Genomic DNA, 27035 nt, shown 5'->3' with positions numbered 1-27035 from the left:
TGTTAGTGTTTGGCCCCCTTTCATTCCTAACAGCACAAATAAAGTCCAAGCCCTAACTCAGTAGTAGAAAACAATTTCAAATACCTGAATGTTGCTGCATAAGTTTGTACACTTTATGAAGTAAAATGCATTTTCTAACTCCTAACAGTTACTGTTTAGGTTGTACATATCCTGAGATCACACAAAAGAAGAAAGAAAAATAAACTGACTGGCTTGTTTCCTGAGTGACACGTTCACTAGACAAACCATACCAAGGTACATACAGTGATCTACAGATCTAATTTCTTGACTGTTTTTTTCATGTCAGTAGCAACAACTAGAGTTAATATCTGAGTTCTGGGTTAAACAGTACAGCTATTTTAGCTGAATGATTTACGGTTTAGTTTCTTGAGTATATGCATACTTTTGAAGGAAATACTTGAGTTTAGACCAGAGTAGTGATGGGCATCCAGCCTAATCTGCCAGATTAACTCCATTTTTTCAAGGATGGAATTTCTGTTTCCTTCGAGTGGACCCATAGGAAGCTTGTCCAGGAAGTGGAAGTGGAAACCTAAATGTTCTGGGAAATCATGGCAGTGCTTGTTTAGTTGTGTTTTGAGGATCTAGAGTCTGACATCATACAAGTGGTGTGCCACTCTAATTTTCAACTTATTCCCAGTTTTCCCTACATATAAACAACTGCAGCAATTACTCTGTGCATAGTATATCACAAAAGCAGTGTTGCAATTACCAAAACAAGTGATGTTGATTTTTCTCCTAAGCACTGGGGAATAGAAGTAGTCCTCATTCCTCAAGTAGTTACAGTAAGTGCAAACATTGGGGCCACAGAGGGCAAGTACCTCTGTTGTCCTCCTCCTGGCTGAATTTGCTCTCTACCCAGTGCTAATTACTGCAGAATAACTAACAGAGAAACAATAGATCTTTACTGTTATACAGCAGTGTTACCTACTGTAGAGTCCCTGTTATAATTACAAGGAAAACCCCTCCACTGACAAAAGCACTTTCTCAGAAGCCAAAACTATAAGAAATGCCGGTAAAATCTTGGGACATTCACTTCTACATCATACTTACTGCATTCAATCTACAACAGTCATACACAAAATTGTACTCCTTCCTCACGCTGAGAATACAAGACCTTTTCTGAAAAAAACATGTTAATGCAAACAAATGTTGTGAGTCCCAAATGCAACAAACAACTGTAAAAAGTCATGCTGATCAGATCTGACTCACTATTTAAATGCTGAAGTCAGTGCATACAAAGTCTTTATATTTGTTTTATACTGCAAATGTTCTCAAAATAAGTTAGAACATTTACTAAACAGCATAAATATAATGCAGACTCAGCAGTGTGTTCATTTGGCCAGATTTGTGCTTTCATATATCAGACAACAATTCTATCACTACTAGTAATTATTTTTTAGCCATTGAACATACATCTTTGCAAATACAGAAAGGAATATGCACTGGTGCTAATGAGGTAAATGAAGGTTTAATCTACACACACAGTATTCACTCTAACATTACTTAAAAAGAAAATACAAATATTAGCTTTAGTAGAAACACGTACTTGCCTTTCTCCTTTGTGTGTGATGTCGGAATGGGGGATTGCAAATTGTGCTTCAGCTTGAAAATCCTCAAAAATGCATAGATGTGTGTGTGTGTGTGTGTGTGTGTGTGTGTGTGTGTGTGTGTGTGTGTGTGTGTGTATGTGTGTGTGTGTGTGTGTGTGTGTGTGTGTGTGTGTGTGTGTGTGTGTGTGTGTGTGCATACATATGTGTGTGTGTGTGTGTGTGTGCGTGCATATATATATATATATATATATATATATATATATATATATATGTGAGTATATATATATATATATATATATATATATATATATATATATATATATAAGATATATACATATATCATATAACATATTGTCTCAACCATATTCTTCCTCTCCAAGGCCTTTGATATGGTAAACCATGACAAACTCATTGACACACTTGCAGATTTAAATCTGGGCCCATCTATCATTTCCTGGTTCAAAAATTATCTAACAGGCAGACGTCAGACAGCAAGATGGCAACAGGAACTCTCCTCACTTCTACCAGTCTCACTAAAGGTCCCACAAGGTTCAATCCTTGGGTTACTACTGTTTTCTGTCTTTACCAACAAACTACACACACCCACACTCCATGCCTCCATCATACAATACGCTGATGATTCCACTCTCATCTGCGCCTCTCCCTCCCCTGAGACCCTCCACCACCAAACACAACCCTCTTCTTGCTGTTGAGCATTGGCTCTCAGATTCACATATAATACTAAACCCCAGCTTATTATTTTCTCACCCACACATCACTCCTCCCATACTATTAACTTTAACATTACCTCCAGTAACAAAACCGTCATATCACCAGTCACTCACACAAAACTACTTGGGGTTATCATAGACAGCCAACTGAAGTTTGACATACATATATCCACCACCACAAAAAAAGTGCATAAAAAACTTGGCATGCTATACAGGAACAAACGGTTCCTAACCATCTCCACCCGAGCCACCATTGCATATACCCACCTTATTTCTACACTCTTATATGCATCACCAATATTCACCAATCTCAGAAAATCAGACCTTGTCATTCTTCAAACTTGTTATAATAAAATTGCCAAATTTGCAACAAATATGCCCCATCGAACACATCACTGGACTCCTCTAAAAGCTTTTGATTGGCCGGAACTTTCCAACCTCATCCTTTATAACCAACTTATAACAACCCACAAACTTCTTCACTGCCCTGACAAAATCCCTGCTCTACAAAACCTACTTCACCCAAGCACCAAAACTAGAATTCTACTATCAAATCAGAAACTCCTACCAGAGGTAACAAAAACCAATAACTCTGCTGGCACTTCCCTCTACAGCAACTCTATTGCTAAGCAGAGGAACAGCCCCCCCCCCCAATATCACAACTATAACTACCCTTACTCCCTTCAAAAAAGCCATAGAATCCCATTTTCAGCATCTTTGGTTATGTAACTGCAACAACCCAGACTAATCTCTTACTAGTACCTTCAGCCTACCAATACATCTCTCTCTCTATTTCCCACCCCACTACTTCTCCTTCCTTGCTCTACTTCCCAGTATTATTTCTCCTGTTACATCTCTCTGCTTCTCCATCTAAGTGTCATCTTCCTTTCCTGTATCCAACTGACTTTATGTACAGCACACCTACCAATACTATTATTATTTACACCCTTTGAATTATTCTTCTTCCGCTGTATGCAGCAACCTTCCTGCTTACCCTACCTTTAGACCTTACCACCTACTACTCTCTATCAGCCCCTCCACTTTTACCTCATTATTTCCCTATCTATACCTATCCTGTTTCCCCAGAACCCTTCATATCCAATCATTTATACATATTTCATCCTACCAGCTATTTTATAATGTATATATATCCCAAATACTTTGAAGTCTTTGATGTCTAAACTTCTTTTTAAGCCATTATTTTTCAACAGCATTATTAGTAGAAAAAGTGTATGGATACTATATATGATTGCATGTAATCTAACTGTATATCAACTGTCTAATGGAATATTTTACTGTGTACGTGGAGCTTTTCTCCCTGGGCCTCCGCTGAAAAAGGATGTGTCCAGTCGGACTTTCCTGGTTAACAAATGTAAAATAAATATACATATGTGTGTGTGTGTGTGTGTGTGTGTGTATACATGTGTGTGTGTACATGTGTGTGTGGTGTGTGTGTGTGTGTGTATGTGTGTGTGTCTGTGTGTATATATTTTTGTATATATATATATATATATATATATATATATATATATATAGAGAGAGAGAGAGAGAGAACACCTTGTTTGCAAGTCACTTGGTTTTGGCTATATTTAATATAAATATGGAAATATTGCACATGTTTATAAATAACAACTAACAATACTTCTACTACATGCAATCTGCCCCGACAAAATCAGCATACATTTTCTGAATTCAACCATAACAGTTTACATTACAGCTGTCAATAACTTGTAATTTCCTTTGTTATGAAAAAATGAAAATTTTATATTATCATCTATATTATTAATGGTTTCATAATCAAGATTTAACAAAAGGCAAATTGGGTAAACTCCACTGCAATCTGGTCTAGACAAAAATATTCTCATTACATTTTTCATTCTTTAGACACAGGCCTTTCATTAACTTGCACAGATATAAACTCCAGGCAATATCAAAAGCCTATATAAATTCACAACAGCAAAAACTATAATTCCAGATTACCTCTACAGGTGCTAATGAGGTAATGCACGCATGCTAAATCTAAATGTAATTGATGCCATTGGTCATAGTATTTATCTTCTGTTTGACTATTACTGAAATGCAACCACATTTTCTGTGTTACAGTGATATATTTCAGTATTTATGGATTAATATAAGGAGTGTTGCAAAACAGTGGCTTTTGTCATTTCACTCACATTATGTGTAGCTACTCTGTACTGAGAGGTACTTTTCTGAAAAAGAAACTATCGGTAAAAGGAAGATATAGATAGATGTGACTTCAAAGGTGAGCATGGAGATCCAAGTAATATCCAAAAAAGACACAGTATAAACTCCATGAATCCACCAGAAGACCAAACATATCAGACACACTAAAGAAAAGTTTATACAATTTTTTTTTCCAATCCAATTAAGCGATTTTGTTCACGAAGTGTACTTCATCAGAACTAACGAGAATTCCCATTGTGCATTGCCAAGAGATCGCTTGGGCACTACTTCCATATCCAGCATTAGCCCATCCATACCAGTGGCAGAATACAGAGGATGGTGTTAGATGTCAAAAGCAGCACCAAATAAAAATCCAAAAACGGTCACAAAAACCATCTACTGCTGTACTGAAAATAGCAGATATAAAGTAAATAATGGGTATCGTCTGAACCCAGGCTCCAGCAATAAGTTCTAGACTCTGCACTGATTCAGTTGGACTCTCCTTTACTTTTAAAAAATATGCAACACATATAACAGGGATATGTGGGAGAGGGAAGAGTGTCCCTGCCATTTATTGACTAGCACTGGCCTCTGCCCCCTCCCTTTTTACTTTAGCTGTCCCGAGTTGCCATGTATTCTGACATACACTTGGATATATCCTGCAAGGGACTTTTTTTATTTGTTTGCATGTCTGTGAGTCTCTCTACTTTAATGCCTCTTCTTCTAGGAATGAGCAAATAATATCTGTGAATTTTGCAGAAAGGAGGAACATTTGGCCCAAAGGATGGGTTCTGTCCTTCTATAGTTGTATGAAAAGAACTAGAAGAATTTTCAGCAATTCTACACAAGCATATTGTTCATAGTAACACAGATGAAGTGTGCATTCTGTTTTTCCCATTTACAGATATAAGGAAATTCAGCTACCATGGCTACCACAGAACCCAACAAATCATAGTGTGTTTTCATCCTGAAGACATCCTGAGACGAAAGAGAGCTAAAACAGTCTCTAATAATAAAATAATCAAAATACACAGATAATATAAGGGAAGCATTGGTTTCTTTTGAGGGTGAGCAGCATGTGAGTGTGTGTGCGAGCATGTGTTTGTATGTGTGTGCATGTATGTGTGAGTGCACATGTAAATACATTCCTGGAAATGGATCTGAACTGGTATGCATGTGCATGTGGTACTTCGCTATAAGTTCTCATAGTAATTTATGATAATTTTGTTCTTATTATTCTCTGATCAACAGAATAAGCATGCAGGGAGGCAACTTACTCACTTTCAGTGCAAACTGGGCAGCATCCTTTCCTGTTCAGAATTTTACCCTGCAGAAGAGAAACATAATGTGGTTTAATTGGTCAGTGACTTTTCTCCAAAAACTAATTTTGTACCTAGTATTCCCAGTAGGACAAACAAGAATTCAGTCAGGAGAAAGCAACTGTTTTGTTACAAAAGCACCTCAGATTCTATTGTGAAGTTCAGCTGAAAAGTGTAAAGTGACATTTCCAAATATCTGCAAATGCCAAAAATGTGGTGTGCCCTTAAGGGTGGTTTTCAGATAAGCTGCCCTGGCATGCACTACTAAACTACATCCAAATTTTGAATGCATTAGCTTTCAGACTTACTGCAGTGCAAGCAGATGAGATGGCTCTGTTCTTGACAATATAATTTTAAAATTATACTATATTTCAAGCTTTTTTGAGGGTCTGTGCCAGGGATGGTTTAAAGAGATTTGGCTTAAAGGACTTCAATTAAGTAAACCCGCTCAACAGATTTATAGTCAAGGCATACCTAGATAGCCATGTCTATTGCATAGCACAGAGCATGCACAGCATTACATAAGTGTAATGGCAGATAAAGACATGCACAACATTTGTAAGCATAATGGCAGATAAAGACATACACAACATTCCATAAGTGCAATGGCAGATAAAGACATGCAAACATTACATAAGCATAATGGCAGATAAAGACATGCAAACATTACATAAGCGTAATGGCAGATAAAGACATGCAAACATTACATAAGCATAATGGCAGATAAAGACAAATGGGTCAATGTAACTAGCAATATGGCCCAACCCCAATAAACTCTCCACTTTACTACCTTTGATTGCCTCTTTGAAAGCTTAATTAAACCTACAGGAAAATGGGTCCACTGATACCATGTTTAAATCATCCTCCAACCTCTCTATTCTACATGGAAGTTGATGCTAATAGTTTGCGCCTCCTCATCCAAGCCCCCGTTTTGTTCTTCATTTACCAGAAAACTTCTCCTACACTGCTCCCTTATTGTTTATGTAGCTACATCATGTCCCCCCTGCCTTCCTTCTTTCTGCTTTGTGACAAATAGGGTTTAGGACACTGGAGTAACAGACAGTGGGATCAGGAACATTTGTACCTTGAACAATAATATGAAAACTGTCCTAGTCTAATATTAGAATGGTGCTTCAAAGCAGAATTCTTTTCAGAATTGATTAATAGAAAGGAGATGCAGGGGTTTGTCTACAGTTTTTTGTAACTGAACTATCTGCTCCTCAGATATGACATTCGCACAGTTTCCATTGTATTCTTGCTCTAGACAGTATTAAATCCAGTTCCACAAGTATCACTTTGTACTCCTTCTCAGTCAAACCCCTCACCATTATTGTGGGTTGAATCAGTTCACCAAAGCATCTCCTTTATTTTCAGCATGACTTTCTTTCTCTGGGTCTCTTGCTTCACTTTTGCAGTGAGCAGGGCATGCAGATCTTTATCTCAGTCAGAAGTGCCTACTTTTTCATTCCTAGCTGGTAAGATGTTCTGGAGTACCTGGCCTTGACATATAAGACTGTGTACTTTGTAGAATTGAACCTCAGTAGCTGCTACTAAACCGACTCAATCAGTGTGCTAAAATTGTCTATAGATTCTTCTCCAATCTGAAGTAATCCCTCTAGCTGTAATGTCATCCACATATACAAGCTGATCATACTCTCAGTACCTTTTTTGATATCACACTTGAAAATCCCAAATTATTGGGCATTACCTGCTTGACATAAATGTTCTACCAAATCTATTGTGTATTTGACAATATGCTGTGGAGGTGAAGGCTCCCACTTAGGCAAAAACCACATGAGGACTGTAACCAAATATATGAACATATATGTGAAATAAGAATTAGGAATTGCCTGAATTATCCATATACAAATTTGTGAATATATGATAAAAACAAGGGGTTTATTTTTTAATAGGCCTCAGGATTATCAAGCATCAGATATTAGAAAATATAGAGATAAGTTAACACTTTAGACAATACGCAAACACCTGTATTTGAATGCCTATGGGTGGCGGACAAAAAACAGGCTTAAAAGAAATGGTTAATTTAATATGTGTTCTTAAAAGAAAAAAAAACAGCAAAATGTTACCATCAAGTGAATTGTGATGTTTTTATTATAGTTCCAAGGTGGGGATCACTACATAATCTCGAAAGTTTGAAATGCCGAATTTCAAACATTCGAGACTATATAGCAGAAACCCCTACTCACCGAAAGACCAGAAATGAGAATTTCAAAATCCCGATCATCGGGAGTTTGACATTCGCGCTTCTGGTGTTGCGGTATGGTGGAAGGTCAGGTAAGTATCTATGTTTAAATGTGATGGTTAGGGGTTTAGTATGCAAGTGTGTGTTGTGACTGTGATATGTGTGTGTGAGGGGAATGTAGGTGTGTGGTGGTGTTTCATGTGTTTGCTTATGCAGTGCGACCTTGGAGTTAGAATATTTAAGTAGGGGAGAGTGGGGGGTGCAGGGGGGCTTGCCCCCCTGCATGTCTGTAGTTTAGGTTTGTGTGTTTGTGTTCTAGAGGAAGGTGTGTGTATGTGTATGTGTGTGGTGTATGTTGAGTGTAGTTTTTGGTAGTTTGAATTTTGCGGTTTTGATGTTTCAGTATTTTAGTGTTTCGGGTATTTGGTCTCGGGATTCTGGGCGTCAGTACTTTGGGTGTTTGGGATTTAGTAGTGGTTCCCCAAGGTGACATTAAAGCCTTACAGGGTACCAGAAATTTTAACATAATCAGTGAAATACCAATTCTTATTCCTGTTTAGTGTACTTCATTTAGTTGTTATAACCAGCAATTGATAAAGATGCAATGAATTTTTAATGGACATTTAAATGCTTGCTTCTGGATAGATTTTTAACAGCCTGATGAAGCCTCAGTAAAATGATACACACAAAAGCATTTACAATTCTTTATGTATAACAGCAAATGCTATTGGTTCATTTAAATATATGTGGACTCATTTTTCTTTTTAATTTTATATTAGTTCATGGTACAGGGACTTTCAGAAGACTGCTAATTCTTCTATTCTACAATAATCAGGAAACTTGGTCATTGAATAGAAGTTTAAGTAGGAACTGACTATATATGTGCTTCTCAGTCCAAAGCACATTCTTTCTACCACAGTTAGCAATCACAGCCCTTGTATTCTTAGTTTTCATTACTGTTTGGTGGGTTGTCACAACACTATACCTCAACAGCTTCATCAGCCACATCAGAAATTCATATCTGGCACAGTAAACTCATTACAGCCACACTTATTCAACCTTATATTTTACTAACAAGAGTTAGTTAGGTTTTATTTAAGTGGTGCTAGTTATGTTTCTACTTGCTATCCTTTTAGAAGGAGAATTGTTTATTTATTTACCATTTGTTTACTGGGTAGGTAAGATGGTCTACTAACACTTTTCAGTCATGACCCATGAACTTGCCAAAAGTACAGTAAGTAAGTTTGCACAGAAATATGTACATACAGTTTGACTAACAATGGCTAGTACAAAGCAAGTATCTAAAGCACTATAGACATACAATTTGACTTACATTGATTAATATAAGCTATGAATAGTATTTACTTTTATTTACAGTATTTACAATTGCTAAGCACATAGATCACAGGTTGTCACTTGCAAATACAAATAAATAACTTAGAGACTGTACAATACAGCTGAAGAAGAGTATTAGCCAATGTCTCTAAACATGTGCACGTGCCCTCATTTTTAAAGTATTGAGCTAAAGATGATTTGAATTGTGTTGTTGTTGTATAAGATCACATTTAATTTACTCTTATTACACTTAAATGTAGTAAATTAAGTTATGCTAGGGGTTGTGCTCCTTACTGTTTCCCTCCTGGCCTGCTGATTGTTTCTTGAAGTGACTGCCATTTCCTGGCCCATCCCACTCCCACTCCCATTCCCACCCACCCCATACCATTTCCTTTATACCTAACCACCTAATCCCTTCCACCATAACTCCACCCCTTCCTGTCTGCTAAAACATTCTAAACACTTTACCTTCCCCTACTTGTCACTTCATAGTTTAGTTTGCTGCAAAGCCTCCTTCTTCCTACATATCTCCTACTCCCCCTACAGGTTGTTTCACTTAAATTTTACTTCAACTCTCTAACAGTCCAAAAACTTACTTTTCCTAGTCATTTACCCACTCCTCACTCCATTCCACTCCTATTTTCTCACCTTAGGCCATGGCTATTGCAACCCTCTCTATTTTCCTCCTGCCTCCATTACTTCTCCTTCTCATTCTTATATCTTATACTACTCCATTACCACCTGTCCATAGAGATCCCACTAATCCCCATACTAACTGTTTCTCCTCTCTGCAGTAGTCTATTACAATCTCCTCCTCTATCTTTTCCATGAACATCCCTCTGCCTAAAATCAAACTTCCTCCCCTTCACTCTCTAACATCTAAAACCAAGACTAAGTATTTGACTTACAACCCACTTAAATTCAAACTTTACCAACTTCATGTAGCCCTGCTTCTATCAGGAGACATACATCCAAATCCTGGGCCCATCCATCACCCCACAATGCATAACTCTACCTCTCTCTACTTAATAAACTCATCCTCTCCAAACAAACATATTTCCTTTTACTCTATGAACTCCCATAGTATTCTAAACAAAGTTAGTGAAATCCATGCCTGGATAGCCTTCCACACCCCTGATGTCATCACCCTAACAGAGACTTGGCTTAAACCCCAAACCTCTGATAAAGACATTCTCCCCCTGGTTATAATATACTCTGCACAGATCACCAAAACAAAAAAGGGGTGCCATAGCCATCCTCTACTCCAACCACCTCACCATTACAAGTATTATGAAACCTATCCCATCCTTTCCTCCTGCTGAACTACTTACAGCTAACCTTAAAATCAATGACCACACCACTATCACAGTAGTACCCATCTATATTTCTCCAGGAGACAACATTCCTCTGCTCGAAAATATTCTTTCATACTTTTCTCAACACATCTCCAATGTAACTATCCTCCTTGGGGATGTCAACATTAACTGGTTAACTCTCAGCAATCCAGACTCTAATACTCATAGTAAATTTATATGGCTTTACACAGCTAATCTCCCAACCTACTGATACAAACAACTCTCACACATGTAGCACTCTTATTGACTGGGTACTTGTATCTAATCCTTCCAAATATCATAACCATGAAACCCTACCAAACACCCTGACCGATCACTCCCCTGTAAAAGTGCTTAGGTTCACTTCCCACTTCTCAAAACCTCCTAGATTTATCACTTGTCGCATACTCTCTAACTTCCACCCAGAAGCCTTTAATCCCCTCTTTTCTAAAGTAAACTTGAAATTCCTTACCCAGCTCCCATTAGAAGAAGCAGTCTTAGCTTTCAACTCTACCTTCCATAGCATCTTAGACTCACTTGTTCCCCCTCGCAAAGTCCGAATTAAGTCCACCATATCTCCATGACTTTCAAAAGCCACTCGTACCCTTATGATAACTAGAGACAAATTATGGAAAAAATGGTCACAAACTAAACTCTCTGCAGACTTACAAAAATATAAAGAACTCAGAAATCTGACAAAAAAAAAACCACATAAACAAAGATAAAAAGGACTTCTATAACAAACCTCCCACAGCCCTAAAATCTAATCCTAAGAAATTCTGGAACTCTATTAACCAAATATTACATCCCGGTAATCTTTGCTCCCCCAATCCATGCCCAGACAAGACATCTGAAGAAACTGACACTATCTTCAATACCTATTTTATCGATTCAATATCTAAGCTACTGAACCCTTACCCAAATTCTTCTACTACTAACATCTCCCACTTTTCTGAACCTACTCTTAATACTATCTCCTCAAATACCTTCTCCATCAAACCTGTACCTACTAGCTACATCAAAACACTACTCGCTAAATTTAAACCATGCTCAGCATCAGCTGACAACATTCCTTCCACTTTTCTTCTACTAGCAGCTGACTCTCTTGTTTTCCCTGTATCTATCCTAATTAATCACTCTACCTCTGAATCTAAAGTCCCTTCCATATGGAAACAATGCTATACTCTACCTATCAACAAAGGAGGTAACTCCTCTGATATCTCCAACTTTAGACCCATCGCTATCCTCTCCCCTCTCTTTAAAGTACTAGAAAAATGTATTCATAAACAAGTTATGCAGTATCTAATACAGGAAAATCTGCTTATACCCACTCAACATGATGTCAGACCCAAACATAGTCCCACTACAGCTCTATTATCCTTCCTCAACACTGTCTCTATAGCCATGGATGACCATAAACTTATTTCTTGCCTATTCTTGGACCTCTCAAAAGCTTTCAACACTGTCTCACACTCTCTTCTGCTGCACAAACTGCATAATTTCAACTTCTCCTCTGATACTGTTGCATGGTTCTCCAGCTAACTCACTGATAGATGTCAATCAGTGAGATGGCACTCTGCACTCTCCCCTCCTTTCCCTGTAAAAATGGGTATACCTTAAGGGTCTATCCTAGGGCCTTTACTTTTTAATATCATATTCCCCTCCCCAGCTTTAAATTTGTTGCAGAATTTAGTTTACTGGTGGTACAGATGGACACCCTACCTCTTTGTCATTGAGTGGCTGTACAGTCCCCTTTTTAGCCATGACCTGGGACAATGAACAGCTCAGCAAGAGGGGACATTAATGTCACAAAAGGTTTAACATATGTACTGATATCAATTAACAGGATAGCATGCAATATCTTTGCATAACTAATAACTGTAAAGGCAAGTAATACTGTAACATTTTCCAGTTTAAGACTGAACTTTATACAAAGCAATACAATTCTGTTTATTGTACAAATAATTGACAATGTCAGAAAAAATAAACCAAAAATTAGTTTGCTTATCCTAGAAAGTTATTTGTAATTGGAAGATGGTGAAAAAATACAAGCAAGAGTTGTCAATAGTCAAGTATGTATGTATTTGAGATAATTAATAAGTTATACCTTAAAAATGTTGTCATAGATTGTCTGTCATAGCTTCCAAAATGTGACAGATGACTGGCATCCAAATGTGTGCAGGATGGGGCTCTGGCCCTTAGATCTGCTCCACTTCCCTAAATAGGGCTGATGGGTACCACTGATAAGCAACAGATTAATGTAAAAGAAAGTGCACATATGTCTAATTCAATAAGCAGTTTCACCAAATTCAACCTAGATCCAAGGGCATGAAGGGAACATGCACTGCTGTGTTTGGTACGTGCTTCTCTCACACACACACACACACACACACACACACACACACACACACACACACACACACACACACACACACACACACACACACACACACACACACACACACACACACACACACACACACACACACACACACAGACTAAGACTGCTCACTGATCATTTACAGTGCTAAGTTTTGGCCTACCACCATAGGACACTTCCTTACAACCCTTTATGAACCACAGTGCCTTCCACTGCCCCATACCATGGCATCTGCTTTGAAAACAAATGATTATTTTCACACACACATATGGACAAACTCAGTTCCTAGGGGAAGGCTGGCAGAATTCTCCAGTTCTTCACAGTTTTCTTCATGGCTCTTCCACAATTCAGGATATGGCTTAATAGCAAAAAATAGCCAAAAGTAAATTGTAAAAATGAATATCTGGAGATGGAAGCCACAGCCTGACACTCACATATAATATATTCTGCTCATGGGCTCATACAGGATACCTGCATACATAAGTGCACTGAATTCTATTTCTGAGCAGTGACAAGTTGCACTCTCCATGATTCTGGAATTTTGCTATATGCCTGATTCACTTGCTACCAGTATATTCCTCAAGAAAATGCGGTCATTTGCAGAGGATATTCACATGCTAATGTCTATTTCTGCTAGTACCCAGCACAAATCATTTACCTGGTGTGTGAAGGAGAGCAAGATTATGCTTTACCTCTTTCACATACAGTCCACAGAGACCTTTGATGGTATCATTCGCCTAAGGTGCTTACTACAACCACATGGATTTCCATGACTGTGGGGTAGTGCAGGCAGCATTGTGATGACCTAGTTAACTGCCACCCTGATGATCAATGTGCATGAGAAGAAGTAGGCAACAATGCCATGAATGGTAATTTGAGTAACTGTCATTATATACTTTTTAATTTATTTATTTATTTTTGTAAGTGTTGTTGCCACCGAGAGGTCTTAGCTTGTAAATGTGTATGGTTACTGTTTAGTTCTTTTAAGCTGGGAGAGGTGGAGGTGACAATTACTATAATATGCAAATTGCATTTATTGAGGGGACTTGTAGGGACCTGTTAATTGGTAGGTCATGCTAGACCATCTCAACATATCAGCTTGCTAACTTGTGTGCCATCATGTATACTACAGTCTTATACCTGTGTAGGACAGCTAACTTATACACATCAAAAATATACCTGCTGGCTGTCTGGGAAGCAGCTAACAGGACGTAGGCATAGGATTATCATTTGTAATTGTTGCTCTGACATCTTAACTTACACCAGTCAGACTCCCTTGATGTGACCCTTTCAGCAATATCAGAATGAGGTACCTAGACACCCCTTTCCTCTCCTTTTATGCATTTAACAGGTATCAATGTATGAGGACACCATAGTAATAGAGGTGCTATTACTGTACAACTGTATATCTTGTACAGATCTTTGTGCCATCCAGCTGACAGATATGCTAGCACATACAGCCTCTGTATCATCTGCTATTTCTTGCTTTGCTCAGATATGCAGTGATTCATAAAGTAACATTTTCACTCCTTGTGAGATATATTCTAGATTGGTGGCCATTATATATTCTGCATACATCATTCATTGCATAGATGTGTCTGTTTGTATAGTTGCTGCATTACATATCTATGCAGCAGTATGCATAGCTGCCTGCATGAAACTGTTGCCTGTCCTGCATTAGATATGTAAATGCTCTATACCCTGCTATTCATGGCTACAAAGCTGCACAAGCCTTATGTAGGCAACAATGTCTGTGAATCTCAGTGTATGGGTAAGACAAGCAGATGTGAAAGAAAATGAAATATAAACAGACATAATCCTACTATAACATTTAACAGCATATGTGAAACTCATATCTATATCTAAATAATACGTATATAAGGCATTAATGTAAACAACTGTTTGCATACTCAACAGCTGTTTTTTTGACATACTGGTTGACAGAACAGCTGATCGACATTTGTGTAAGATCATTACCTTACCAGTATTGAAGAGTATGTCCTTTCCCCGATATTGTGAGATCTCTGAGTTGGAATACATAATTAGCAGGCAGTGTGGTGGGCACTGCTGCCCACATGGAGGGTAGAAGGGCACTTGCCTCCTTGTAAAAACATACACACTCTACTCTATCAAAAAAAGACATACATTAAAAAAGAGATACACAAATCCAGCTCTAAGAAATACCAGTCGGGTCAATGAAAAGAAACACAAAACCCTCCTCTGTCAAATATCACACTCGGAAACTAGAAAAATAGGAGACACTAGTGCTGCTTTTCCATAAGCAATCTCTTCAAACACTGAATACTAAGTCAAAAATTAAATCAAGCAATTGTCCAGCTCTGAATCTCATTAACTAAATAACTAGCCGAACCAACAAAAATCTGAATACTGTAACAAGTTATCAATTGTAAACAGTTCTTAAGCAAAAACAAATTTAAAACAAGCAAAAATAAATAAGTAATGTGGGTTAAGGACAATTATTGTTTTCAAAAAAAGTAGAAAAAACTTTTGAAATTATGTTTACCTATAAAGGAAATATTTTTTCATCATGGGTGAAGCCCCCATCCCATAAACATATCTTCCATGAAGGCCTGCACTCATTAAAGTATTTGCTGAGTGTTTTCTTACCTTTCCACCATGGCATGTGATGCATAAAGTGTCAAAAAGTGTTTGCTCCCGTGATAAATAGTTATAGCTTCCATTTACAAAAAAAACTTCAAAAAATTGCACTTTCCCTAGGCTCATGTCAATGAGAAAAGTTAACCAAAATAAGCACTGGAGAAAGCTGAAGCAACGACTAAGACCACAATGTGTAGGCTTTTTAGCCCAGTTAAACATTTAATAATTGCTATTTGTAACTAAAACTTCTTCAGAAACATAAATATCAAAGTTAACATTACTTAAATAGTAAAACAAGTAATAACCAATTAACAATGAAACCAATCAAAAACATTGAGTGATTAAAACCTTATACAATTAAAAACATTAGGCAATAAAGAGGTGTAAATACCCTAAAAAGCTTTCAAATACACACTTCACTTTATGGCCAACTTTCTGTCTAAAAAAAACACTTTATGTTGATATAATCATTTAACCCTGGAGAAATGTAAGCAGCCAAGTGTATCTGCCATTCGGCTTCCTCTCTTTTCTACTACATTCTTAAAATTACCACCCCAGGGATCATCTTTAACCACATCCAATATTGTGAAAGTGAACCTTTTACAGCTAGCACACATTACAGAATGTTTATACAAAGCATTGTTCTCATTTTTGGCCTTAATGACATAAAGATGTTCATATATCCTTTTGCTTAAGCTTATTTTGATTGGTTTCATTGTTAATTGGTTAGTACATGTTTTACTATTTAAGTAATGTTGACTTTGATTTTTATGTTTCTGAAGAAGTCTTAGTGATGAATAACGATTATTAAAGGTTTAACTGCACTAAAAACCTACACATTGCGGTCTTACTCGTTTCCTCAGCTTTGTCCAGTGTTTATTTTGGTTATTTATTTGTTTTGCACTAGTTTTTGGGAGTTGCTTGGTTGTTTTTAATAAGAAAAATTAATAAAATTTAACCTCAGTGACATCAGCATAGAAATAAAGTGGATCTGCATCTATAGATTTTGAGGGATGTACTTCCATTAAAGTATATGGATGCATCCCACACTAACTCTAAGGTGATGTCACAGAGACATAATAAGTTTAACTGGACCTTGGTTTAATAAACGTTTATAAAAAGCTTGTTTTTAGGTAAAGCCCAATAAGGCCCAAAAGTATAAGAGTTGAGAATGGGGAAATACATCATGGCATTTAATACATGTAAATGAACGTTGGAAAAAAAACTTTGAGCAGTATAAACAAATCTAGGGACACTGCATGACAAGTAATGGTGATTGTCCTCCTACAGCAACCTGGTTTGACAAAAAAGCATTTCATTTAGTCATGCATTATATATTTAGATGTAACACAGTTAGTTACTCTAAAAAATAATCAATTAGTAAAAAAACAAATCAAAATTATCTTAATAAGAAGTTAATTAAAAATAGTTTAATAAATCAACTTAGCTTAACCAGCTGAAGTTATATTGCAAGACCTGCAATTTGTTATTCAACTTATCACAGTCTGGTAGTGCAGTTTACTTCACTTCATGTCCAGACCCATCTTAATTTTCTGATTATTCATCTCCTCTTTTACTTCTTGTAACATGGTCTGATGAAGCTAGTTACACTAGTGAAAGCACTGACCAATCAATAATAAACTAGTGGATTTTGCGTGAGTGCAGTGTTAATTTTATTGAGTTTTTATCTTATGGCTGCGTTTCGGAGCAGGTTATTCTGTGTTTTTGTCCTCCTTACTTCTGTTTAACCCAGTGATTCATAAATGTTACACAGATGTTTTCTAAGTCCAATTCATGGTGTTGCACATAACGTTAAGGAAACAAAGTGCAGTTTTGTGGTTAAGGCATATTAACACTAAGGTACTCTGGTTCAAATCCCAGTAATATAATTTACATGTAGCATTTCATAAATTAGCCTGTAAACAACCAAAGCAATCCACTATGGCTTCATTGAGTTTAGCTTAGTAGTTGCTTATAGCGCCACATCTTCAATGCTGCTGCATAAGAAAAGAATATAAGATGGGACAATCCATCCATTAAACAACTCTTCCTCCATTCTAGCCTTGAACAGTTTACTCAGTCTAGTCGTTATCCTTTTAATATTTGTGATCAGTCTTTGAAGTCCTCCTAAATAAAGTAATTACTAGAAAATGGAAATCAGAATCTAAACCAACTATACTAGAAGTAGTAAATTTAGTAATAGAGATAAAACAAATGGAATTGAGATCTTTAGAAAAGGGTAGGAGCAAACTACATTGGAAAAAATGGGAATTGTGAGAACAATACATACAGAGGAGGAATGAGATTTAAAAGAGGGCAGGATTTAAATGAGCTATGTAATGTTTGACTGAAAATGATTGTTGATTATAAGTGATGTATCATGTTTGCAACTGGAAGTGTATCATTATGGTTTGTGATGTAAAATATTTGCAACTAGGATTGTGTCGGTGTGAACTGTTTTCATTTATACAAATGTATGATTGCCTATGTTGTAAGTGATGGTTTAATAAATATGTTTCTTATTAAAAAGGGGGGGAGGGCAAGAACTGAATACTTTATGTAATGTTGGTTAGGTTGTATGATATACAGCAATATATGTGAAGTATAATGTTTGTAAACACGAACTTGTTATTACAGTTTGATTGCTTTTATATAAATGTAAATTTGCCTATGTCACAAGTAATAATTTAATAAAGGTGTTTAAAAAATAATTCTAAAAATGTGTTGCTTAATTTTAATTGTATTTATATAATCAACATGCCCTATCAAGTTGTAATGCACTTGTTAATAAATGATGTAAAATGCAGATTAGAGAAACCGTGGCAATGTAAACAAAATTATCTGCAAAGTGATTTTTTTATGGAAGCATGTTGTTTTTTCAACGTCAGTTTCATCTAAGTCAATTTCAGCATAACAGTTAAATCAAATTACAGTTTTAGTGACCACACTTTTAATTATTCTTTTGTGAAAACTCTCATGCACTTCAAATTTAATTGTTCTGTCTGATTTCTTGTTAGTGCTGTAGGGCTACTCTATTCTTCAGCTGTTTAAACTGTGGTCGATATGTGTGTTGGATGGATTGTGTGCTTCCAGATGTGCAAAGGATGGATTGCGTGCTTCCAGATGAACACTGGATGGATTGTGTGTTTCCACATGGGGAGTGAGATAAGATTTCATTCTAGGTGGTCTTTACTCTTTCTCTGGAGTTGAATTTTAAGTAAGAAGGTGTTGAAGACCATGTCCCCGTATGAAAGGTACCTCAGAAAAAAATATTACATTTATTACATTAATTTAAATTGTACTATTCCACTGATTTGTGCAATTTTGATAATTTAGTTTTATTTTAAGTGATACATTGCCATGGGCATTGATGCCATGACACATATCTACCTTTTGTATATAAGTATAAAGAGCTGTAGTATATAAATCTTTCCATATTTTGGGTCTAAACACATGAAAGTTATTTTAGTGACATCATTTGTAAAATACATTCTGTATATTCTCAGGAGGGCTTCTGTTTCATAGCAAACATGGAACACAAACTTTGGCAAAAGTATAATAATTGACATCTTAAGTTTGTCCAGATGCAGACTGCTTAACCTCATGTGTGCTCTATCACACAATCCTGGAAATCTGCATTAAATCAGGACATCAGCATGAATAAGACTGTCATGTAGGAGTTTCTCAATAAACAAATGCACAGAAAAACTGAGAGCTAGTATGATTTCATCAATGCTCTGGGGGGACTTCATTAGCTGATAATATGTAAAAGCTGGAGTACACTGAGGTGACATTTCTGGAAGCTTCATTCTACACATTAAAGTGACCCTAGTAGTTAACCTGTCTCAGTAGGCAGAATCCATCATAACATCTATCACATGGCAGTTGCAGAAATATTTAAGGTCGTAACAGCAAATAATTATTTATGTCCCACAGTGAAACAGATTATGCTGTCATGTGATACCTTAAGAAAATATAAAATGTCCCATAAGTGGAAGAGTGCATTAGAAAACAGCTATCAATGCAGCTTTTATATTTTCTCTGAAGTGATTAAGAGTAAATAAACCTTCTATGCACCACTTTCCAAGCTTCAGTTAGTTCTTACAGCACTGCATATAAGCTCATGGACCATTTTTTTTTTTGGCACTGGACTTTTCTACTGCTGTATATTCCTTATATATCTATATATATATATATATATATATATATATATATATATAGAGCCAGGATAGTGTAGTGGTCAGAGTTACAGCTTTACATGCAGGCATTCGTGGTTTGAGTCCTATGGGCTATAGTACACACCTATGAACCTGTATACATACATACAGATATATATATATATATATATATATATATATATATATATATATATATATATATATGATCTTAGAATTCACTGTTTATGGTGTTTATTTGAAATACACTTTTGAGGTTCCCTGCCTTTTTGTTAAATTTAGGAGTTGCCTTTTTGTTTCTTAGCTTACTTGCACATAGGTTCATGCAAAACTCTAACTCTGTTTCAGTTTTTTCCCTGCTTCACACACAGATGAAATATTCCTTCAGTACCCCGTTCCCTGCTCTCATATACATCAGAGTGCATAGTAATGTCTTGATTGTACATTTCAGTTCAAAGCAATACATCCACAAGTAAGGAATGCACACACAGCAAACGCACTTACAAATTTCTTGTACTGAGGAAGTTCTATACAACTGTCCATTGCTCGCAATAGCTACACTGCATTGATGGCCATTATGCAATTAACTGGAAGTGCAATTAACTGTAAAAGGGAAAACTGTTCCCTGAACACTCACTGTGTTATTCCAGTGTCCATCCATCATCCACTTGTAATACAAAGGATGAGGGTTGGGTCTCCGATCATAACCTGCTTATTTTTGCATTCGAGAAAGGGATGCCATGAAATTCACTAGGAGAGTGAAGCTCAAGAGATGAACCTTGGCATCCATGTCACGAACACATAATGACGGGTTATGATCAGAGACCCAATCATAATTCTTTGTACTGCATGGAGCTTATCTGCTCCATGTACTACTAGTTACAGGAAAAAAAAGCACAACATGTTTTACTGCTTTCAAAGCTGTAAAGCATTTAGCAAGTGCTATCGAAAAGCAGTGCAAAAAATGACACTTATGTTTACACCCACCTTGCCGTGCCTCTCAACTGTTCAGATTTTCATGAAATTCCAAATTTTTCCCTCATATACATGGTCAGCTCCTCAGAAAATATGTGGTTTTCTGACAAATCACTGATGACTGAAGTCACTAAATAATGGTACACATTTGAGTTTAAAACTTCATATCCATCAGAAAATGTAGGCTAACACAAATTCTGTTATTCTATCAGATTTGTAATTTTCTATGTCAGCGACACATTCCCAGCACATACAGCAAGCAGAAACAAATCTGCTTTATTCTGCTGCTGTCATTTGTTGGTTAGTACTGGCAGATTTGATGACCGACCTTAACAAGGTAAGCAAGGAATGCTTACTGCTTGCTCTGATTGGGTCTTGCGTTATAGTAACACTTAAATGACTTGTCTTTTTCTGGATATCAGAGTGAAATCACTGTGCTCCATTCACTACAACAGCAACGATATGATACTGGAGTTGTCCATATCTTGTGTATTCATGTTTTCTGCAGTCCCATATCACCAGTACCTAGCAACAGTAATAATGGAAATGTATTTGTCATGCAAACTATATAAGAGGGGTTTACTATTAAAAATATATATATATCCCATCCACTGTTTGCTTGCTACTTCGACTTAAACCCACAAGTAACAATTATATGTTACTCTGATCTCAAAATTCAAGTGTCCCCATGCAAATACAAGAAACTTGTCAAGCGACCCCCATCTGCAAGTATAATTCAAAAAGAAGAAAACAGTCCTTCTTGTTTTTCCTACCTAACCCCATTTTACTCCAGTACCAATATCAAGGACCATTTATTCGAATGGAGAAAGTACAGTTGTGTAATTTGCACTTACCAATAACTGTAAATTTTTGAATTCCTCACTGCTGCAGCAGCCTTTAGGCTATAAGTTGTACCCTACTCTGTATACAACAACTGGTCAGCTTCACAAAGTTCTCGCTCCCTCCCACACCGTTAATTTGTCTGCTGATTGGATAATCTTCTGAAGGGAAATCAGCAGTCAGACTAAAGCAATCTTCAGGGCTTTCTTTGCCTAAAAATTGAGAAAAAGCTTACCCATCTTGACTGTCTATGGATATAACAGCAAACAAAACTTTATAGAAGGGGGTAGTGGGTGGTTGTGGCTATTGCAGCAGTGAAGAATTCAAATATCTACTGTTATTGGTGCAACTTACACAAGTGTACTGTGTTCGTCGTTCTCTCTGGTTCAGTACCCTTAGGCTATATGTGTGTTTTACCAAAGCCTATCCAACCTTGAAGGAGGAAGGATAAGGGTCCATGAGCCCCCAGAGAATGGTCCTAGAAAAGCCAGTCCTGGGGTCGGAAAAGGAATCCAGTTTGTATCGCTTTCTATATACACTTTATTATGCTGCTGCCTCTAGAATACTTCTAGAGTTCACCTGAGGATCTAATAGAATGTGCCTTGATATTGCCTGGAATAGATTTATCATAACGGACATAACAAAAGGCAAATGCAGAACACAACCACTTTGAAATAGCCTGTTTTGACATGGGTTGTTCCTTCATTGTCCAGTCATGAGAAATAAATAGCTCATCTGCTTTTCCAAAGGAGTTCTGTTAAAATAATACCTGTGGTGCCTATGCATGACCAGAGTATGTACAATCATTTCTCCCTGGTTCCTAGGATCTGTAAAGAACACTGCAAAATCGAGAGCTTGATTCAAAGTATATATTGAAACAATGCGTGATTCATTCTTAAAGAGATACTATCTCTTTGGAAGACCAAATAGAGTTCACTACCATGAGAGCTTGCAGCTGAGATACTTATCTTGTAGATGTCAGAGCAATAAGGAATACAGTCTTCCATGAAATAATTCGTACATCAACCTTTTGAGCTGGTTCAAAGGGAGACATAGTAAACTGTTCTAGTACAAATGTAAGATCACAAGAAGGAGCCAACTGTTTTCCAGGAGGCCTAATATGTAAAACCCCCTTGAGAAACTGATTGATAATAAATGGAGAAGAAAAGGGGGAAACATGGGCAGTCATGCTACAATGGCTGAAAGATGTACCTTGAAGGGATTATGAAAGGCCAGAGGAAAATAACTCAAGCATATATTTCAGCACCAGTGGCACATAACCAATGATGGGACCCTGATTACTGGTTAGGCATCAACTAGAGAATATTTTCCTCTTGGAACTATAAGATTTCTTGTCTCTTGTAGTATCTGCTACATATCCCCAAGAAAGAGGTACCTAAAAGGCATTTAAACTGAATTATCCAGGTAGTTAATTGAATATGTTCTGTTGTCCGAGTACATCCAGTTTGTGAAGAAGCTCATGGTACCTGCCTTCCTTGAGAAGAGAGAAACAATGTTAGCTTGGCCAAAAGGTAGTCGCCACAATGTTTATTTGGGAGTCCTTCTGAAACTTCAGAATTGCCCTAGACATAGTAGAAAAGGTAAAAATACATAAAGGAAGATTCCAGACCACAGGGATGGAAAAGCATCTGTTTTCCAAGCTTGCTTCCATGCAGTCCTGGAACAGAATTTGTTACCATGCCTATTTTGAAAGGAGGCAAACAGAATTAACTGAGGAGTTCCCCACAACTGGATCAATTTCTGGAAGACCACCTTATTCAATTTCCATTTGTGAGGGTCTGTCCTGATCCTACTCAGTTTATCTGTCTCTATATTTTACTCTGATGGAATATAAGATGCTTGGAGGGTTAAGGAATGCTGTAGAGCTACCTCTAAAGCCACCTTAGCCACCCTACAGAGAGGGTAGGACCTGCTGCCCTCCCCCCATTTGTTTATGTATCACATTACTACCTTATGCTGTGTAATCACATGAAGAGGTCACAGGGACTATAGGCAATGAAGAGATTTCAAAGCATGGATCACAGGCAGCATCTCTTTGACATCTATGTGTTTTGGTCTGTCTGAAGAATTCCATAGCCTTGCACTTTAACCCCCAAGCAAAAACTATGGCATTTGTGGTTGCCAATTGGCTTGGGGTCTGAGGGGAAAAGGGGAGACCTGGATTTATTTCAATACGCCGTCTTCACCAATGCAGTTCTTTTTTGACAAAGTCAAGAAATGTCTAAACTAAGTTTTATCTTTACAGGTAATCTAGTGAAAGAAGACCAACTAGGAGATGGGATCTCAGCCCCGACAAGAAGTCTCTTTCTCTTGCTACCCCAAGAAGCATCTCCTGTACTACCTCCCAGACCCAAAGAAGAATATGGCTGCCCCTTGCATGAATCGGACATTGGAGTAGATGAAGAGGATATGGCTGACCCTAAGACCATGGTGGCTGAAAGGACTACATAACAGGAACCTGAAGAAGCAGGTAAGTGGTCTGAGGATCAATGTTTGGCAACCGCAGGTTCACTGACCAATGGCTGAAGCACTGTCTGAGCCCATGGTGGTGGCAAGGGCTCTTTATAATTTTGTTTCCTCTTTTTACATACAGTGGGAGAAGTACCAGCAAAACTGGAGTAAGAATCCATGCTGCTGCTGAGGAAGAATTTTAAATCAGGTAAGCAGTGCAGGAATTAGTCAGTTGGAAGGTAAGTTGTCTAGCAAGAGTTCCCAAGCAGCACTCATACAATTACACTACTCCTCTCAGTCCCACTGAACACATAAAATCTTCTCAGATGTAGTACAGTAAACAAGAAAAAACAAACTGACAGAAAAATAAATAACAGGTAAGTTGTCAAGTGTGCCCAAGCACTGCAATATTTAAAAACATGTTCTGCCCCTTTGAAACACTTTTTTTTATTTGTTAAAAATATATTAAAACATTAAATTATAGCAAAAGCAGTACACAGTTATCATAAAATATCCCCTGCATGTAAAAAGTCTGCCCAGAACTGAAAAATGAGTTCCCTGAGATGAACTTCCAGTTTTGTGTAAAAAAACAGACAGTATTCCTAACTGGGAAATATTGGTTTAATAAAAATAGAGTAAAATAAATATTTCCTTTAGAAGGTAATATTTGTGTGGAAATACACCCCATAGGGGAGTTAACTGCCAAAAAGACAAGTCAAGGCTGACAACTGCTTCTGTGAAGCCTCAAAGATGCTTCCTCTTGAGACGGCAAGAAAATTCTGAACACTGCCTCACTCTGACTTCTGACCTCCCTCCACAGGGTTGTCCACTCAGCAGTCAGAATGAAGGTGTGGGAGGGAGCCACAGGTTTGTGATGCTGGCAGGCTGCTGTATCATGGGCAGGATACAACCCATATAGCCTAAAGGCATCTGCAGCAGAGAACGTGATGAACATCTGCCTGGTGTTTGATCTATCAGTGTCTTGGTGTTGTTATAAAGAAACTTCGCTTTATCTTTACTTCTGAAAGGAAGGGAATAGTCTATTTCTGTCTACTCACTCACATATAACCCTTCATATGGGGACACATAATTCAATACAGTCCCCACTGATTCCTTTTTTGTGGAACTCAGTGATCACTTATACCAAAATAGATGCGTGTGTGTTGTTGATGTTATGAAATACATGTGAACAGAGCTAAGACAGAATTGTTTCAGGCAAGATTTAAAGCAAGGCCTTTTAGACTACCAATCTGTTATAACACCACCTGCAGCACTGAAGCTGCCAGGGATTAGTAGACAGGCATCTTTATCTCCTAATCTTTTTTGATACTTACTCAGACATTTCACTTAATTGCATACAATGGTCCTATGTGTTTGTATTGAGAAAGGTGAAGGTTCTTAGGGGACATCAGAGATTTTCTATCTTCTTCAGTAGGTCTGTTTGTACTGTAACAGAACAGAAGCACAAGGACCTGGATTCAAACAGCTGCAGCATTTAAATCTTTCCCATTTTTTTGTTTGCTTTACAACCATCACTTTCATAATCAGAGAAATGAATTAAGAAGCTGCAACAAAACCATTAAATAAGGAAAGCATTTTTAAATATTTCCATGTTAAACAGCTTTTTCTAGGTCAGTGTACACCTATGACCAGCTTATCAGTGGGAATAGTAAGCATTAGGTAGCCTATCTACCACAAGAGTGGTTTCTGATCCAGAAATTGTAGTTTATTGGTCATTTGGGCAGTTTTTTCATCTCTTTCTACTTTCTGGTTTAAAAGCCCATGTTTGCACTTGTTTCCTGCCTTTCCTGTAACTAGTCTAGTCCAGATACAGATTTGTTGTATCCAGGACTGTTTGCAAGCTTCTGAGCCTCCCAAGCCATTCTGTGATGGATGAAGCCTTCTAGCTTATCAGTGGGAGTGGTAATCACTAGGTAGCCTATCTACCACAAGAGGAATGTTTTCTGGCCCAGAAATTGTAGTTCATTAGCTGTTTGGGAGTTTTTTCCATCTATTTCAACTTTCTGATTTAAAATCCCACATTTGTACTTGTTAACCACCTTTCCTATAACTAGTCTAGTTCAGATACAGATTTGCTGTATCCAGGACTGTTTGCAAGCTTCTGAGCCTCCCAAGCCTTTCTGCATCAGATGGAAGCCTTCTAGCTTGTCAATGGGAATGGTAAGCACTAGGTAGCCTATCTACCACAAGAGGAGTGGTTTCTGGTCCAGAAATTGTAGTTTATTGGCTGTTTGGGCAGTCTTTCCATCTCTTTCAACTTTCTGGTTTAAAAGCCCACGTTTGTGCTTGTTTCCTGCCTTTCCTGTAACTAGTCTAGTCCAGATACAGACCTGCTGTATCCAGGACTGTTTGTAAGCTTCTGAGCAGTGCCAAAGTCTACTCTTCAACTTTTCCCTTAGATCTGCTAGTTCTCTCCTCCACTGGACTTTTACAAGCTTATTAGTCTAACACTTTACCAGACAGTTCCCTGTGCTTTCTCCTATTAACCTGGTGAACTTGGGCATCCTGAGGCAATGTAGCAACTGCCTCATGAACACAGACAACCCTCTCTTCTTACCTCCCAATGCTCAGACTTGTGAGAGATGCACTTATATATCCAAATTGGAAGCCACGTACTCTCCAGCCAAGACCGGAACAGCTGGTCAAGAGAAGATCAACTCTTGCACCACACCACATGGAACACATAGCCCTCCAGAACACACACCAGCACTGCCTTCACATAAAAACACAAACCACGCACCCACCTTCATGGAAGCTCTCAATAAAAAAATCTATCCAAACAGTAGAGACCTCCAAGACAGAAATGCACTCGACCACAACAACACAACACTAATCACAAGACACATAACTCTCCTAAACAGTGTGCCACTCAACCA

The 27035-nt window shown here is 37.5% G+C and overlaps 1 protein-coding gene across 1 annotated transcript in view; it reads right to left on the bottom strand.

Annotated features, from left to right (window-relative positions):
* Positions 1-27035, bottom strand: part of BMPER (BMP binding endothelial regulator) — a 1202087-nt gene that overhangs the window by 218326 nt on the left and 956726 nt on the right. Inside the window, exon 11 of the mRNA XM_044065026.1 lies at positions 5768-5813. Within this exon, the coding sequence (XP_043920961.1) occupies positions 5768-5813 (46 nt within the window). The remainder of the gene's footprint in view (positions 1-5767; positions 5814-27035) is intronic.

This window comes from Protopterus annectens, chromosome 3.part0, assembly GCF_019279795.1.
Source record: "Protopterus annectens isolate FY-2018-M chromosome 3.part0, PAN1.0, whole genome shotgun sequence".
Taxonomy (NCBI): domain Eukaryota; kingdom Metazoa; phylum Chordata; order Ceratodontiformes; family Protopteridae; genus Protopterus; species Protopterus annectens.
The sequence above is the reverse complement of the archived record's forward strand: the minus strand, read 5'-3'. Positions and strand labels throughout refer to the sequence as shown.